This window comes from Cavenderia fasciculata (genome assembly GCF_000203815.1).
Source record: "Cavenderia fasciculata unplaced genomic scaffold Scf_Dfasci-F-a-25c12.r2-5, whole genome shotgun sequence".
In the NCBI taxonomy this organism is placed as follows: domain Eukaryota; phylum Evosea; class Eumycetozoa; order Acytosteliales; family Cavenderiaceae; genus Cavenderia; species Cavenderia fasciculata.
In genome coordinates, this window is record NW_004457729.1 from 547010 (window position 1) to 564953 (window position 17944).

General features: G+C 35.7%; 8 protein-coding genes across 8 annotated transcripts; 5 read left to right on the forward strand and 3 right to left on the reverse strand.

Annotated features, from left to right (window-relative positions):
• Window positions 1-60: 60 nt before the first annotated feature.
• Window positions 61-1349, reverse strand: DFA_00543 (uncharacterized protein; the record flags this gene model as incomplete). Its single annotated transcript, XM_004358475.1, has 6 exons — window positions 61-224; window positions 388-677; window positions 745-811; window positions 923-1023; window positions 1091-1191; window positions 1317-1349. The coding sequence occupies 6 exons, from the start codon at window positions 1347-1349 to the stop codon at window positions 61-63; spliced, it is 756 nt and encodes a 251-aa protein (XP_004358532.1).
• Window positions 1350-1616: 267 nt separating this feature from the next.
• On the forward strand, window positions 1617-2831 carry act29 (actin; the record flags this gene model as incomplete). The annotated part of the gene is made up of 2 exons (XM_004358476.1): window positions 1617-1738; window positions 1826-2831. The coding sequence occupies 2 exons, from the start codon at window positions 1617-1619 to the stop codon at window positions 2829-2831; spliced, it is 1128 nt and encodes a 375-aa protein (XP_004358533.1).
• Window positions 2832-2963: 132 nt separating this feature from the next.
• DFA_00545 (uncharacterized protein) lies at window positions 2964-5015 on the reverse strand (the record flags this gene model as incomplete). The annotated part of the gene is made up of 5 exons (XM_004358477.1): window positions 2964-3219; window positions 3303-3940; window positions 4113-4358; window positions 4436-4818; window positions 4937-5015. 5 exons carry the CDS (start codon window positions 5013-5015, stop codon window positions 2964-2966), a joined length of 1602 nt encoding a protein of 533 aa, XP_004358534.1.
• A 545-nt stretch (window positions 5016-5560) lies between these two features.
• Window positions 5561-7143, forward strand: DFA_00546 (uncharacterized protein; the record flags this gene model as incomplete). The annotated part of the gene is made up of 4 exons (XM_004358478.1): window positions 5561-5779; window positions 5884-6498; window positions 6577-6753; window positions 6988-7143. The coding sequence occupies 4 exons, from the start codon at window positions 5561-5563 to the stop codon at window positions 7141-7143; spliced, it is 1167 nt and encodes a 388-aa protein (XP_004358535.1).
• Window positions 7144-7201: 58 nt separating this feature from the next.
• Window positions 7202-12799, forward strand: DFA_00547 (uncharacterized protein; the record flags this gene model as incomplete). Its single annotated transcript, XM_004358479.1, has 3 exons — window positions 7202-8372; window positions 8448-9391; window positions 9854-12799. The coding sequence occupies 3 exons, from the start codon at window positions 7202-7204 to the stop codon at window positions 12797-12799; spliced, it is 5061 nt and encodes a 1686-aa protein (XP_004358536.1).
• A 118-nt stretch (window positions 12800-12917) lies between these two features.
• nup54 (nucleoporin 54) lies at window positions 12918-14509 on the reverse strand (the record flags this gene model as incomplete). Its single annotated transcript, XM_004358480.1, has 3 exons — window positions 12918-13367; window positions 13492-13701; window positions 13772-14509. The coding sequence occupies 3 exons, from the start codon at window positions 14507-14509 to the stop codon at window positions 12918-12920; spliced, it is 1398 nt and encodes a 465-aa protein (XP_004358537.1).
• A 195-nt stretch (window positions 14510-14704) lies between these two features.
• On the forward strand, window positions 14705-16109 carry DFA_00549 (uncharacterized protein; the record flags this gene model as incomplete). Its single annotated transcript, XM_004358481.1, has 2 exons — window positions 14705-15863; window positions 15970-16109. The coding sequence occupies 2 exons, from the start codon at window positions 14705-14707 to the stop codon at window positions 16107-16109; spliced, it is 1299 nt and encodes a 432-aa protein (XP_004358538.1).
• Window positions 16110-16289: 180 nt separating this feature from the next.
• DFA_00550 (uncharacterized protein) lies at window positions 16290-17902 on the forward strand (the record flags this gene model as incomplete). Its single annotated transcript, XM_004358482.1, has 4 exons — window positions 16290-16297; window positions 16351-16719; window positions 16797-17597; window positions 17701-17902. The coding sequence occupies 4 exons, from the start codon at window positions 16290-16292 to the stop codon at window positions 17900-17902; spliced, it is 1380 nt and encodes a 459-aa protein (XP_004358539.1).
• Between the last annotated feature and the right edge of the window lie 42 nt (window positions 17903-17944).

Here is a 17944-nt window from a genome sequence, read left to right on the forward strand (position 1 = left end):
TAAATTAATAATAAATTAATCTTATATTTTAACGTTAAATAGTGTTTGATTGTTTTATATCTATGATTCATTAATTGAAGGTATCCAAAATGAAAGAGTTGAACATGCACTTGCAGCCATCATTAATTTTGGATTCCATTGTACACAACCTACTTTGGAGTGGTGACCTCCCCATACTGCTATTTCCTCTCCTGTGAGGGTGCGCCATACGTGGACAGACCCATCTTCACTGCCCGAGATGACAAATTGTGCGTCGGGGGTGAACGACGCTTCGAGTGACGACCCCTTGTTTATTGGTAAACGAGTTGTACTGTTGCACCTTTTCACCTGTAAACGAGTCGATTAAAAAGATGGTGTTCTCTGTCGTAGACAATAATATGTATTTGCCATCGTTGCTGAATTTCATGCCGGTCCATTCAACCGGTTGTGGATGGTGTACTATAAAGTTGGAAAAGGGACCCTTGTCAAAGTTTCTAACGTCGTATAGTTTAATCGAATTGCCTGATACGGCTGTGGCCAAAATAATACCTTCGGGGTCATACGACAATGATGGTCGTCCATTTCGTCTAATTATACCTTGACATACATTCGTTCTTAAATCCCACAATCTTATAGTATCATCCAATGATCCAGACATGAATGTATCATTTACAGGTGACATTGACAATGATACAACTCTAAATAAATTAAATTAATTAAATAAATGAATCAATCAATCAATCAATATAAATGTATATTACATACTTATTTCTATGTCCTTTAAAATATCTCAAGTATCTATTATCATGTAATGACAAATATCTTAGTGACTCTATAGATTAATATTAATATGTAATTAGTATAATATTCAATTGATTGATCTATCGATCTATTTGTTTCTCTCTCTCTCTCTCTCTCTCTCTCTCTCTCTCTCTCTTCTTACCATCCCATTGATTTTTAGATGCACATATAATAGCATCATTGTGATGTGTAAATCTAATCAAATCTACACCATATTTTTTACTATACAATTGTTTTTGTGAACTATTAATAGAGATGGTAAGTAAGTATATTTGTTATATCTGTAATGAGTCTGATCTGATATACATACTCTCCCGAGTTTATATTATACAAATGAATCGATTCATCATCGGATGCTGTTATCAATAATGTTCCATCTCCACAAAAGTCCATCGAATTGATTGGTGCTGTCTATAAACATTATTAGATTAGATCAGTAAAGAGCAAGAAAGAATAGTAGTAAGTATAATGATCATTGATCAATCAATCAATCAGTGGATGAGTATGTTGTTTAGGGAGCATAGTATACTACATACATTATCATCTTTAAACACTTTTCCTATGCCCATAGTGGACACTGATAGATCTGTTATCCTCATTCCTCTCTATTATCTTTAAAGATTCAGAATGAATCTATGAATATGTATATGTATAAATGTATGTTCTTAGAACAATAATTAATTAAAAATAATACAGTAATTTTTCATCTCACGAGAGCCAACCCTTCAGGACATTATCAATCATTAATTTAATAGAGCTCATTGGTCATTTTTTGAAATCAATACATGTTGTATGATAGATTCATTGATTGGAATCGATCGAGATATATATATTGAATGGATGATGAAAATAGAACAGTAGTTGTAGATATAGGGACATACGAAGTCAAAGCAGGATTTAGTGGAGATGAATTACCTCTTGATCCAATTCCTTCGATTGTTGGTCGTTGTTGTGCTGGGTATGTATAGTTTGATATAGAGAGAGAGAGAGTAATAGATAATATATATATATATATATATATACTAATGTTGTTCTTCATATGTAGATGTAGTCGATCAGGAATGAAAGGAATGGGATTCAAAGAATTCTATGTTGGTGAAGAGGCAGTTAGAAAGAGAGGTATATTAAGAGGTGTTTCTAGACCGATTGAAAAGGGGATGGTAGTCAACTGGGAATCAATGGAAAAGATGATGCATCATATATTCTATCAAGAACTACGTGTTTCACCAGATGAACATCCACTACTCATTACAGAGACACCCAACACTCAGAAAGTGAATCGTGACAAGATGTTACAAATACTATTTGAAACGTTGGAGACTCCATTGCTGAGTATTCAGAATCCATCGTTACTGACACTACATGCTCACAACTTGACTAGTGGTGTTGTACTAGACTGTGGTTACACTACTAGTCATGTGACTGTCGTCAATGAATCAAACAAAGTGTCGTCGTATGAAAAGCTAGATTTTGGAGGTTCACAAGCGACTGATCTATTGGAAGATATGTTGAAAAAGGAAAGAGGGTATCGTCGGTACACAAGTTCATTCGACGGTGTGATCAATTCTATCAAGACTGAAATAGGGTATATTGCACTACACTATGAAAAGGAAAGAGAGATGGACACTACCGAACAAGAAAGAGTATACCAACTACCAGACGACCAAACAATAACAGTTGGACAAGAACGATTCAGATGTTTTGAACCAATATTTCAACCATCGTTGGCTGCAATAGAGAGTGACGGTATTCAAGATATTATTTATAATTCAATTATGCGATGCAATGTTGATACTCGACGACTACTCTTCGATAATATAGTATTGAGTGGTGGCAATACTTTGGTGGCTGGCATGACCGACCGTTTGACAAAAGAGTTGTCCAACATGTCCAGCTCACCCGTACGAGTAATTGCACCAGCCAACCGAAAATACTCTGCTTGGATAGGTGGTAGTATCATCTCACAACTATCAACCTTTCAACAGAGTATGTGTATTTCTAAAGAACAATATAATGAAAATGGATCATCTATTTTTAATTCAATCGTGTAAAATTAAACCAAATTTAATTAATTCATTCATAATAATAATAAAAGATATTATTAACCAGAGTACTCTATCTTTATCTCTCATTTGTGTATAACACTTTTGATAACCTGCTACAACATTTAAAAGTTGATTGATTTATTGTGGAGGGATAATGGGTTGAGCAGGTGGAGCGATGTAAGCTCTTGGTGGAGGTGGAGCAATGTTATTTTTCTTAAAGTAACGTGTGAATTGCTTTGGAATCTCCTTTAGTGTTTCCTTGGCAATGTTTCCACTCTTGCTGACTTCAGCAAATGGCACAAATTGGACAATATCTCTGACCGCTCCCTTTAATGGATTAGTGTCACCATCAAGCTCGTTCATTGAATAGAATGAAGCACTACCAACACCGACACTAATTAAATATAAAGAGTATTAATATTAATAAACATATTTATCTTTGCAGAGATATTGTTTGTTTGTTTTTGATTGACTTACATAACAATTGATAATGGTAAATGGGAACCTTTAACAACTTGAGCTTTAGTTTCAGTCATATCACAAATATCACCATCAGTGATAATCAAGAGAATGGTGTATTTTGGAATAGGTGAGACTTTACCAGCCTCGGCAGCAGCAACAGCCTTTTTAAGAACTTGTTCCATCAGAGTGGGTGCAGACAAACTAATCTTTGACATGTTTTCACGGTACACTCTTTGGACGTCGTCGATACCTGCAGCTTCTTCCTTGCCACCGATTACATCGAATGGGAAACAATGAGAGGTGACACCGTTGACACTACCACCATACCCATAGACTGGAATCATACGATCAGTGTCATATGGCTCCAAGACACGTCCAATACCCAAAATGGATTGTTCGTATTCATTCAAGTTCTTGCCAATATCGTGTAATGATCCGTTAGAGGCTGTGCAATCGATAGCAACCATCAATCCAATCTCGATACCACCGGCAATGAAATCTAAAATAGTGTATGGGTATCCAGTCTTGATACTAAAACTCTTAAAGTAACAAACTCCACTATTCTTGTATCCAGACTTACTAATCTTCTTTGCATTAATAATTGGTATTTCCATAGTTGCATGATTACCTTCATTTAATTGTCTTAATGTTGTCTAAAAATAAATTAAATAAATAAATTTAAATAAATAAATATTAATATTATTATTATTTGTTTGTGTATGTATGTATGTATGTATGTATGTATGTATGTATGTATGTATGTATGTATGTATGTATGTATGTATGTATGTATGTATGTATGTATGTATGATTATATTTAATTACCTCAAAGATACCAATTAAATCATGAGCACTATGCTTATCCCAATCAAAGAATTCAAATTTGATGGGACGGTCTGGATTACCTCCACAGAATACATCCATTGAAAACTTGTTGGCTTCGTAGACTGGATCCAAGGTATTCATGATCACCTTGGATTGATAGATTTCAGTCCATGATACATTATCTTCATTCTTTCTAAAAATCTTAAAGTATGGATCACTCTTTCCAAATAAATCTTTCTTGTCCAACTAAATGAACAAATAAATAAAGTATGTATTAGTCATCATGTGAATATTGATATTATTATCTTTTTTTAATTACTTACATGTTTACAGCCAAGTTGGAATTGAATCTTTTGACCTGATCTTTGGAAGAACTCAGCTTTGATGTCAATCATACCACTGAAGCTGCCGGCTGGAGTGTTGAGGTTTCTCTCTACTCTACGGCCTGGTGCTGATACGATTTCACTGAGTGGGACGATAGTGGTACCGATGATATCGTGTTTGGAGAGATCCTTGTAAGAGGTCTTGGATGGACCATCGACATCGACAACTACAAATTGCAATGGTTGTAAAGCTTCAAAGTGATAGTCAACCTTGACAGTAGTCTTAAAGGTTGGGTTTAGGTTGTTCTTGATCTTTTCAGAGGCTCCAATCAATTGGAAGTTGTCAGGTGCTCCAATTGATTGATATACCAATACTTGTGGATCTATAATATTATATAGGTATACACACAGAATCAAATGTATGTTTGTTAGTCAACACTGCACTGGCACTGCTAAATGATTACATGTAATCATGTGATCATATGATCATATGACACTTACCAGACTTTGACATGATGTCCTTGTTTGCAAGATGCTTGCAACTGAATGATAATTCTACATATAATTGATTTGGATTCATCTTTTCGATCAATAAATACAGATAGTGTATATATATATATAATACAAATAATAGATAGATAGATAATAATACAATGAAATGAATGAATGATGAGGCTTCAATGAGCTTAAGTTGTTTTTATCTGTCGATGAAAGCTCATCAAAAATAAAAATATCTTGCCCTTGACCAAGCACGACATCGCGATGCGCTATGAGATCACCTTTTGGTTCAACGCGTTGTTATAACTTTGAAAATAACTTGAGAATACTACATAGAATGAACTTGAGAGTATTAATTAATTATTTTTAATTTATTTTTATTGAAACTAGGAAAGAAACAAAATTAATGAGTAGTATCATCAGGCATCATGATGATTAAAAATAATAAAAAACTAATTTTATTCTAATTATTATTATGAAAAACAACCAACTCTCCTTCTTGAACGCAAGTAATTAAAAAAATTTATCATTGCACACATAGTTAGTCAATCAACAAACAAAAGTTGGAGATAAATATTTATCTATTCTATTCTATTCTATACTAGAGTAGAGAACTAGTTTAGGAGAATGGTATTTCATGTGATTCAACCAACTAGAAATCATAGTGAAAGAAGATTAGCTAAACAGTTTGGAAAAGGAAAAGTAGAATTTGATTCCTTGTGGCAATGTATCGTTTGGTTATTTTCAATCTGCTTGTTTGTTGGCATAGCAGTTTGCATTGTCCGATACCAAGAAGAGTATTGGAATCGATTTCAATACTACAAAAGACCTTTTTATGCTGAAAAGGTAAATATACATACTTTATTAATGTGGACTGACTGACTCTTGAACACATTAAATTCTACTCTTTGGAATAAACATTATTAATGTGTATTTATTTATATTTATAGGGGAGTATATTCTTTGGAGGTATCTTTTTGGTAATCATGTTTGTTTTATTTTGGGTTGGTAGATATCCATTTTTTGAAACTCGGTTTAATGGAATAGATGAAATGAAGTCGGTTCGACGTCTAGTGCCATATGTCGAGTCGCTTCGTACCACTAAACCAACCGTTCAAATTAGATGTGAAAGTTATCATTGGGAGAAAAGTCATTTCTCTACAACTGAGAGGACAGGCAAGAGGCGTACTACAACCACCCACTCCTCTTATTGTAAAAGAGTGGTGACACACAGAGAAACAAATGAAATGGTAGTCTCTGGATGGGAAGACACATCACCTCCTCTTGACATTACAACGATCCGAAACTTGGATGATGCTGCAGAGGAGATAGTCCAAGTTTATTTTTCACTAGAGTGGGTCTTTATGGACGTAAAATCAGAAAGGGTGATCAAATCGGTCAAAGACAATATGTTTAAACGAAACAAGAAAAGAGATTACCATTTTGACATTGTTGTCGATCTACATATCGATGGATTTTCACCCAAAGAATCGAGTAAACTATTTTACTTGAACAAAAATTCAATACCTTGGTATATCAATACTTTTTGGTGGTCAATTGCAAATGTTTGTATATTTTCTCAATCAACAAATCCCTCCTTATCTTGTTAACCATATGTACATAATTTAATTCAATATATTTAGATATTCTTTTTATGGTTTCCTTGGGAGGTGGCATATCAAAACAATCTTGCAACCAGTCAGGTTGATATTATGAAATCGGTTATGATATCTGGCACAGTTGATCCTTTGCCATTGGACGATTATGAGGATGACCAAAACCAAGGGTCACCTTTTGTCTATATTTGTATTTTATTATTTGTATTATTAATAATCTATTACTATTTCACACATCTCACATAAATCGTTCAGTCTGCTGACAATGGATAAAATAAATATCGTTCCTTCCATTTACATTTACATAATAATAATATTATTGTTGTTGGTATATCGTATGTGTTGATATCTTGAAGATAAGATTGTGACTTCATTACCCATCATTAAATGAATTTATTTTTAGTGGGGGGGTGTCTCGTTTCCAATTTTCGTGCATAGCAGATCGTTGTTTCTTCACATGTCATTCATTTAAATATTAGACATCGACGAAAGAGAAGGAAAGGAGGAGATGCAGCATCTTTTGACGCATCACATATAATATTAATATTCTATCAATCAATCTATCTATCATATTATCAATCATCATCTGAATAAATCGCCGATATACTTACTGATCAGAGACGACGACGACAATCATTGCACCTACAACGACATGTCAGATCATCTACAACAACAACAACAATTATTGCACCAACAACTACTCCTTCAAAGACAGTTGCAACAACAACACCATCAATATAATATACCAAAGATTGTTGGTAACATTGTGAATAGTGTATTGACACCTCAACAACAACAACATCATCTGATACAGCAGCAGCAGCAACAACAACCAATGATTGCGACAGGACAACCTACAATCAATGTAGGAGGAAACCCTTCTACACCACCTCCACAACAACAAACCACAGCCACTGCCACTACCACTGCTGCCACAAACAATGTCAAAGAAAGTGGACGATTTACAGATGCAGAGTCACTGTCTGCATTTCTAAGTGAAGCAATCTCTTGTGGTGGAATGGTTGATGAATCTATCAACTATCGCTCGATTGCCGACTCGCTGATGTATTTGGGGTTTGATACGATCTCTTCGATCATTGCACCACAAGATTCAACCACCTACCAACTATTTCTTTCATTTGGTCTACGTATCGGTCATATCACTAGAATACGTGAGTTTGTCAGTCGCAACTCATCACTCTATCCTCCTATATTCAATCCACTCTATCCATCTCAACAACCACAACCGCAACAACTCAGTCACCACCATCCAGCATATGGACATCAATCAGTGTTTCTAAATCCACATCATCAACACCATTTTTCATCACTATCATACAATCCATTTATGAATCTATTGCCTGTTAATCAGCAACAACAACAGGCAGTATTTCATGCAAGTCCAACCAACTTTTCTTCAATCATTCCTCAACAACAACATTTTGAACAGTCTCCTCCTCAATTCCAACCACAACCCCAGTCATCAATACCAACTCCACAAATTGAACAACCTATTAGTATTACGACCACAACTACAACGACAACTAATAATATTAATACATCACCTCCTACTACGACGACTGTACACCAACCTGAGCAAGCATCAAATTCAAATTCAAATGACAATGATAATAATAATAATTATATAAATGATAAAGAAATGGAACAAGAAGAACCAACGATACTACAAGAGGAATCCAATCATAATAATATTAATAATACAAATATAATTGAAGAAACAATGACGAAACAACAACCAAATATAGAGGTGACTGGGTATGACGATTTCCAGTCGTCATTTCATTTCATTGTTCCAACATTTGGTAAGATTATATACATGCATGACATATGACATATGATCATTTAATTATTTATTTAAATATTATATACATATGTAGAAATGGTTGCAACTTTGAAAAAACAATTGATGGATAGTAATCAAGGACAAGTAAAGGCGACAAGTTCGGCTGATAAACCGACACAACTACCATTCCAAGGAAGAGGTGATATTATAAAGACCATTAATCAATATGTATTAGATAGATGTGGTAGTAGTAGGACAACCACAACCACAAAGAATAGTGGTATCAAGATGTTTGTAGTGTCTGGAGCAAGTGGACTTGGAAAGACACGGTTGTTGGAAGAGTATGGTGTCAAGAGTATGGCCAAACTAGCCAAAGAAAAGATTGGACACTCTATAGAGTCATCAGTCAATTGTTATATTACCTATTGCAAAGACACACCCCTACAAGATTATGAATTACAACATCCAAACTATTTCCTAGGACTTAGGGTATTATACCATTTCCTATTCTCAAATACAACAGGTATATCTTTTTCAACTTGGATTGAATCCATTCAATTAAAGAGATGGAGAATCTCTCTTTTTACATCTTTTCAAATCATTCAAAAATTAAAACAACAACAGACTAATGTCAACGCAAACACCAATACCAACGCTTCACTAAACAATAACAGTAACAACAAATTAGTCATTTATTTTTCTTTTGATGATATTCATACATTTTTCGATCAATATTTTGATCAAAACCAATCACCATTGGTTACAACCTCAGGCAATAATAATAATAATAATAATAATCACGCAAATCAAAATGGAATTAATAATGATCATTTTAATCATTATAATAATTTTGATAATAGGAAAATTTTAAAACAAATTTTGGATCAAGTATATTCTACACTTGTGAATCCACCAACGGGCATTGTCATCATCCCACTCCTTTCTACAAAGATTGTATCGATCATTCAGAATTTGACGGCTACTTCGTCCAACTTGCAATTCCATCATTTCACATTATCACCATTGACACCTGGACAAGTACGTAAACTCGTCGACCGTAGCGACCGGTTGATCGAGCCGTTTGTTGTGCGAAACCCTACTTTTGTGCAGGTGCTGTGCGAGACGAGCGGATGGCCATCGCTGATTGCGGCACTGGTCGAGTGCTGTTCGAGGTACAATTCCGAGCAGACACCACTGCCCAGTGCACAGGACCTTGGCAAGCTCGTGCTTGATCACGTGTTGCCGTACCATGTCCACTGCAAGGTTCAGTATTGGGAACCGATCATTTCGTACGCATTGACCAATGCACACGTTGGCAACTGGACGTTGGAGCGACCGTACGCCCAGTCTGCCACATTTGAACAGCTCGAGTACATGGGTATTGTTGGACGACAAGTGTCGTCGTGGATGACACAGGAACAGACGTCTGTCATTCTGCCACTACTCTACATGCGAAACTGTATGATGTATCAGGGCAACCCGCATTTCCAGCCTCTCAAGGATCTAGTCACCCACATTTGGGCCGACAAGAGACACGTCGGTGTCGGTGTGATGATGGCCACTTATGAAAAGGTAAGAGAATCAATGTTTCTGTATATGGGGTTCAAACAAGTACCTTTAAATGTTTTCTTTAAAGGTGCAATGATTGATCCCGTATATGCAACGGAAACCAACACCAACAACAACAACAAGAAAAAGGGAGGGATTCATCCAATACGACAAATCACTTTGGACTTTGACAATGTGCTCAACAAACCAATCGCACTATCTTCACACAAGATACCAGAGGCATTCCTCTTTTCACCAGTCACCGATGAAAAGACAAATCAATTGATTCAATTTCATGCAACTCCAACCATCACCATCAACGATGAAGATTCTCATTCATATTATAGGTTTGTAACTGTTTTTAATAATAATAATTATATTAAAAATAATAATGACAAAAACAATAATACAAATAATAGTAGTAATAATAATAGTGGTAGTAATAATACGAATAATTGTAGTAATAATAATAGTAGTAGTAGTAATAATGGTGGAAATGGAGAAATAATTGAAAAGAAAAAGATATTATTTGGATTTCAATTTAAACAGAATCTAAATTTAGAGGCAGAAAAGATTAGAAATAATTCTGTATTGGATTCGTGGGAGAAATCTAGTCAAACTCAAAGATGCTATCAAAACTATGAATTTGTGACAGTTTGTATTCCTTTGGAAGAATGTCCAACTTTGGAACAGGTGGGTGGTCCCCTTGGCAACTTGATAGTGCTGCCACCCAATGCAGATTATTTCGTTCAACCTTTTCGTTTGGTTTTAAGTTATTATAATCAATTCGTCGAGAGAACATTGGAATTTGATAAGAACAAACATACATTGGCTATTCCACCAACAACAACAACACCAACATCATCATCAACAACGACGACAAATACAACAATAGTACCACCACCAGTCCCATCTAAAAAAGTAAAAGCAAAGGAGTCGGCTAATACTCCAGCAACGACAACACTACCATCAACTACAACTAATCCACCTCCACCACCATCTGCTCCAGCAACCTCTACAACTACACCTGCACCCACACCCACACCAAAACCTCCTTCGACTCAAACAGCCCATAAACCAAAAGCCAATTCACAAGACAGTCCATCTCCATCTAAATCAGATCCTACGATGACCAGTACATTAAAATCATCATCTGATCAATTATCAAGTACGACTAAAGAATCATTGACCTCAACAAATAATAATAATAATAATAATAAGGAGAATACAAAGGAGAATGCTAGCAAACCAAAAGAACCAGAAAAAGATACAAAAACAACTTCACAACCAGCAGCAGCAAGTACGACATCCTCACAACCATCCTCGATTGGAACCATGTTATTGCCATTATTGGAGAATTATAAAACAAAATCATCGTCACCTTTAACTTCTGGTACCAGTAGTAGTAGTACTGCATCACCACCAAGAAAAACAACATCTCCTACTACTCCTACGACTACGACGACCACCACCAGTGCGACGACCACCACCACTGCGACTGTGCCTCCCAAACTCAATCTCACTCCAACTACTACTCCTACAAAAACTGCAACTGTCACGACGGTTCCTACACCCACACCTACTACATCGACACCTAAACCTAAAAAGCAAGGTCTTCTCCCGACTCCTCCTAGTATATCACCACCAAGAACAACGACATCTCCAACTACAACTACTCCGACGAATGTATCACCACCAAAAACACCACCTTTGAGATCGGAAGAAAGTAAAAAGAATAAGCACCCTCCATCATCGTCGCTGGAAGATTTACCATCAAACTATTCATTGTCCACTCCACCAGTTAAAATCGAACAACCTTTAAAGAAATTCAAATCATCAAGTGTGACGTCTTCAATATTTGCAGGAAGTACAATTCATCAACCTATTATAGTAAAAGAGGAAAAAGTATCAGATGAACCGACAACTACAACTGTTGTCAGTTCTAATATATCTCTTCCCAAACCTATTATTAACAATTCTTTGAATAGTAGTAGTAGTATAAGTAGTAGTAGTAATAGTAATTGGGACCATCAAAATAGTAATACTCAAGTCATCATTCAATCATCAAATCCAACATCAAAACCTAAAACTTTAGAATTGGCAACTCCAGTTGGTAGTAGTAATAGTAGTGGAAATAATAATAATAACAATGGTAATAATGGTATACCTGGACAAATTGGAATTAAACCAATACCAATATCAAAACTTCCTCCACTTCCTCCAGCTATATTAGGTGATTATAATCCCAACAACAACAACAACAACAACAACAATTTACAACAACTACAATCAAAAGAACCACCACAGAGATTGGAATTATTCACATCATCATATCTAGCAAAGAAAACAAACAATCCAGCATTAGTAGTAGAAGGTGTTTACTTTGACACAAATCGATCGATTTCTGCCAATTTACCAACATCTCCAACATTGTCATCATCCAAGTATGATTCAAATGAAAGAGATAGAGATAGAGATAGGGATAGAGATAGAGATAGAGACAGAGATAGAGAAAGAGATAGAGACTCTCGTGAAAAGGATGGTGATAGAGATAGAGATAGAGACAGAGAGAGAGATCGTGATAGAGATCGCGATAGAGACAGAGACAGGGACAGAGATAGAGATAGAGAAAGAGATCGTGACAGAGACCGAGATGGTACTAGTAGTAGTAGCAGAACTTTATCATTTAGATCAAGAGAAAGAGATTTTAATTCTGGATCCAACAACAGTGAAAATGACAGAAGTGGATTTGGAGATAGTAGTAGTGATCGTAATAATAATAATAGTGGTCGTGATCGTTCACCACCTCGAACACGTCATTATACTAGTAGTAGTAATCCACTCCCAACATCATTTCAAAGGGATACTACTCCAAGTAGAAGAGGTGGACGTAGATAAAAAAATGAAACAAAGACACAAATAATAATTTAATAAATATAAATAATTTATTTTATTATTTCCAATTAATATTAATTCTATTTCTATTTCTATTTCCTATATTCCTATATCTTTTATTTTATTGACGTAATTTTGCCAATTCATTCTTTAATATTTCAGCATCTTGTAAAGAATTTTCCAAATCTGAAGACATATTTTCAATGGCAGCAGTCATGTTTTTAAATACAGTGTAGAGGGATTCCAATGAATTAGTATCGAGTTGGAAGTTTACGTTGTCACGTTGTGCCATATTTCGAATGATCAATTGGTTACTGAGTTCTTCGACACGATTCTTGATCGAGTTGGTCGATGGTTGTGACAATGCCTCACCAATCATCTTGACACGACGCAATAATTGTTCTTCGGCAGATGTAACCGACTTGGCCTTACCATTGTAACATTCCACCTTGCTCCACACTTCAATATATTTATGTAATAATTCGATATTCTTTTTTCTCATTGTTTCCAATTGTGATTGAATTTGTAAATTTAAATAATTTTGTAATTCTTTAATATGTTTTAATGTATCCTATAAAGGTAAAATAAAATAAATAATATAAATAAATAAATAAATAAATAAATAAATAAATAAATAAATAAATAAATAAATAAATATATATATCTCTCTTTATGAAATATAATAAATAACATACAATAGTTGATTCATGTAATTTATCGATATTCAATTTTTGTACTGTTTTTCTTTTAATTAGATCATCAAATGATCGAGCGGCAACTGCAACAAACATGGTTGGATCGGGGTTCTGTGAATTGATATATGTCCATTGTTCATCACTTAAATAGGTTGGTTTAGGTATTTTACTTGGATCTAACTTTTGTCCAGCATAATTGAAAAACCAATACTAAAAGAAGATAGTTAGGGATATTAGAGATAAAGAATTGATTGATTCTGATCAGAGATTTGTTACATACTAAAAATTTGCAATTAGGACTTTCAGGATTTATAGATTGTATTAATTCAGCTATTTTAGTTTCAACTGTTCTAACTCCAGTTTGTTGTTGTTGTTGTTGTTGTAAAAGTTGTTGTTGTTGTAATTGTTGTTGTTGTTGTGGTGTCGCGAATAAAGATGATTGTTGTAATTGTTGTGTTTGTTGAGGTTGTTGAAATAATGATGATTGTTGTTGTTGTTGTTGAGGTTGACCAAACAAAGAGGTTGATGATGGTGGACCTGCCAACGAAGAAGCAGCACCTGCGAATAATGATGATGTTTGTTGAGTGGGTTGTTGTTGCTGCGGTTGCGCTGAAGGAAATAGAGAGGATGAAGAGGTTGGTGCACCAAATAGTCCTCCTCCTCCTAACCCTCCACCTAACGAAGATGTTTGTTGAGCAGGTTGTTGTTGTTGTTGAGTAGTAGAAGATGTTCCAAACAAACCTCCTCCTCCTCCTCCTCCCCCACCTGACAATGATCCTAATGATAGTGATGGTATAGTTGGTGTAGGAGCTGCTCCTCCTCCTCCACCAAACAATCCTCCTCCTCCTGTTCCTGCACCTCCAGCAGCTCCACCAAATAATGAACCTCCAGCTGTCGATCCCAAAGACAATGATGGTACTGCGGCAGCACCACCTCCTCCAAACAACGATGATCCACCTGTCGAACCACCTCCACCAAACAAAGATGAACCTCCACCTGCTGATCCTAGTGTCGTCATTCTATATATATATATCTCTCTCTCTCTGGTACTACAATAAGCTACTAATTCTAAAAAAGGTATTGGGAATATGATCTTCTCTCTGATCATTGATTTTCGCTTTTTTATTTATTATTTTTATTATTTTTAATATTAACAATCTTTGAAGAGAGAGCGATAGTTTGTTGGTAGAGAGAGAGAAAGAGAGAAAAGGGAATGTTACGATTACATTCAATGTCTTTTGCTCATGTTGTTGGAAGGTTCAACTACAATAGTGGTGGTTGTACGCCGACAACGACAGCAACTAGAATACTCGTCGGTAGTGGAGGGATAGGCAACTATGGTCCGAGATATCTATGCTCAACAACTAGATCTAATTTGGTAGTAGATCAACCACATCATCAACTACATCATCAAAAACTGCAGCAACTCGTCATAGATATGATGAATAATAATAATAATAATGATGATAATAGTAATAATAATAACAACCCATCAAAAACATTGGATAAAAGAAGTAGAAAGAGAATATCATATCGTAAATTCAAAGATCATTTGAATCAAGCAAGATCAAAAGAACATGACGAAGAATACAACAACACCAACAACAATACAAACAACAACGACAATAACGAGGAATATAAAAACAAAGACGAGATGGAATACAATAACAAAGATATTGAAATTTCAGTAGAGGGATACGAACCAAAAGGAAAACATAATGGTATTGGTGCATTACAATATCTGTTTGAAGAGGCTTGGAGAAAGCAACATGTGCGGAAAGCGGCACTTGATGGAGTAGAGGCTGACCCTGTGGTACCGACTCGAAAGATATTTGACCTACCATACTTGGAGGCACGGAATGGCGACTACCTCTTTTATCATGGGGAGACTACAGGTGGTATATCACATGGCAAGGTGATGTCGGTTGAGACATACCATTATTTGGTTGAACCAACCGACCTGCTCGGCCCTTTGGTCAAGGTGAAAAAGACAACCGTTGCTATTGTTGTGCCATTTCACTACCTCGACGTGCAAAAGGAGCTGCGTGGAGCGATCGATCGTTTAGAATCATTCTTGGGTATGAATACCTATATTGATCCAACGGCATCGCATCCAGACACGTTGGTTAACTTTGTCTCACGGATTTCTAAACGTGTTGGGGATAAGGTCGACCATTACGAATTCCGAAAAGAGTTTTCACGTAACCATCTCAGGGAAACGTCGATGCTCAACATTGTACCCATGTTGGCACAGGAGCAGATACACCACGACTATCACTATATTAGACAGGCCGCCATATGGCTCTTTGGCCCGTTGACCAAACATTTGCAAGTTACACCCGACCCGTTTGTCGAGTTGCTTGCCTTTGCCTGTACATATCACTATCTCGCAAACATCAATATTGGCACACTCCTCGTAGGCAACAAAACCTTTGCATCACTCTCACATCACCGTACATCCAGTCTCGCGGTCATGAGCAACATCGCCACCATGGTTGAAAACAAGTACCATCGAAAGGTCATCCTACGGTACTGTCGTCAACACCTCCTCGACACGGTGCCCGACAAAATGGTCGACCTCAAATCCAAGTCCGCCACCCGTCTCATGGTCGACCTAAACACCTTTCAAGACAAGACCGGCGAACCCGTCGTCAAAAACCCCATGGTTCACTACATTCATGTGGACGGTCGTAGACATCTATCGAGAAGTCTACTACTTTTATAAATCTCCTCAAGAAATCCACAAACAATTCATTTCCTCTTTCGTTAGACCACTTCAAATCAAGTATGCAAAAAGAATGAAAAAGTACAATACATATTTATTAATTATATAATTTATTTTTATTTGTTTGTTTGTAGGAATGAAAAAGATATACCAGAATTAATTTTAAAGTTGATAAAACACTTGGAGAATAATCTACAGCGAAGTATCAAAACACCAAAGACAGAAAACAAATATGAAGGTAGATTACTTGCGACAACCAATTATGGAATGCATCCACCATTTGAACAATTTGTACCACCTTCAAAACCAAATCGATTTGGTCCAATCTCTAAACATCACACCACCCCTTCATATAGAATTAGGTCACCTTTAACACCATCCAAGGATGATATAGCACTTGGACTATACCAAGAAAATAATAAGGAGTATCTTTTAATTCATGTTCCAAATATTTCAAACATTATGGAAACGAATGATTTTATTAATGGTTGGGCTGCTAAAAGGTAATTAGAATATAAAATAGAAATAGAAATAACTATTGTTTGTATATTTACTTGATGATTTTTTATTTTTTGTTTAGAGGACAAGCTGTAGAACTGTCAAAATCAATAGTTCCAATGATACCATTTGTATTAACGGATTATATTAGAATGAAACCAAATATATCATCGAAATGTTGGACATTCCAAATTGAATTGGACAAGAAAACCCGTGGAATCAAGACTGATCCCGAGACTATGGAAATATCGCATTTCAAACTATACCCATCCAAAGTGGATAATATAGTGATGGTAGACTCCCCTACAGACATGCCACCCCAACAACTACAACAGATACATCGCATTTTAAAGATGAGAAATGGTAGTCGTACACAATCACTCTTTTCATCACCAGACTATCGTGGTCGATATGTCTATAATAGCGAGACTGATAGTCACGAGTTTGTAGCTTCGTGTTTGGCTAGTTTTATGGTCACTGAAGCTACTATTACAGCCAATCATCTGGCATCTGTCTATTGTCTTCAAAACAAACTATCCATTCCACATATTGGTCAACCCAATCCAAATCCATCTCAGTTTCGCATTGAAACACTCGGACGTGTTTACAACCAGAAAGCCGTTTTACACGAGTACTCTAAACTCTATCGTCCAGATAAAATCACACTTTCCAACCAACGCCACTTCACATACAACCTATCTACATACACTGGGTTTGCATCACCCTCTTCCTACTATCTCGACATTTTCGTTCAAAAACAAATAGCTGCATTTCAAATCGACCCTCAAGAAATGGTCCTTTCCCAGGATCATCAAGCACTTGAATCTTTAACCTTACATCTTGATAACTCAATGAAAAGAATTAGAGATTATAATGATAAAATGTAAGTACAAGAAGAGTTACCAAAAGACTAAAATTAGTCAATCAATCCAACCACACAACCTTTTATATATTAATATTCTAATTTGTTTTGCTTTTGTTTGTAGTAAATATAAAATATTAACAGATAATTTGAAACTATCCAACAAACCAATAGAAGGATACATGTTACCTGTAGATGTCAACAATGAACTCGTTCAAGGGTTCTTTATCCCATCGATTGGATTATCTGTAAATGTTTCATTATCTGAACCGATGAAACCCAGCCGACGACTACATAAAATTAATATTGATTCTATCATTGAATAAATGAACGGATCAATTAATTAATTAATTTTAAAATATTAATCA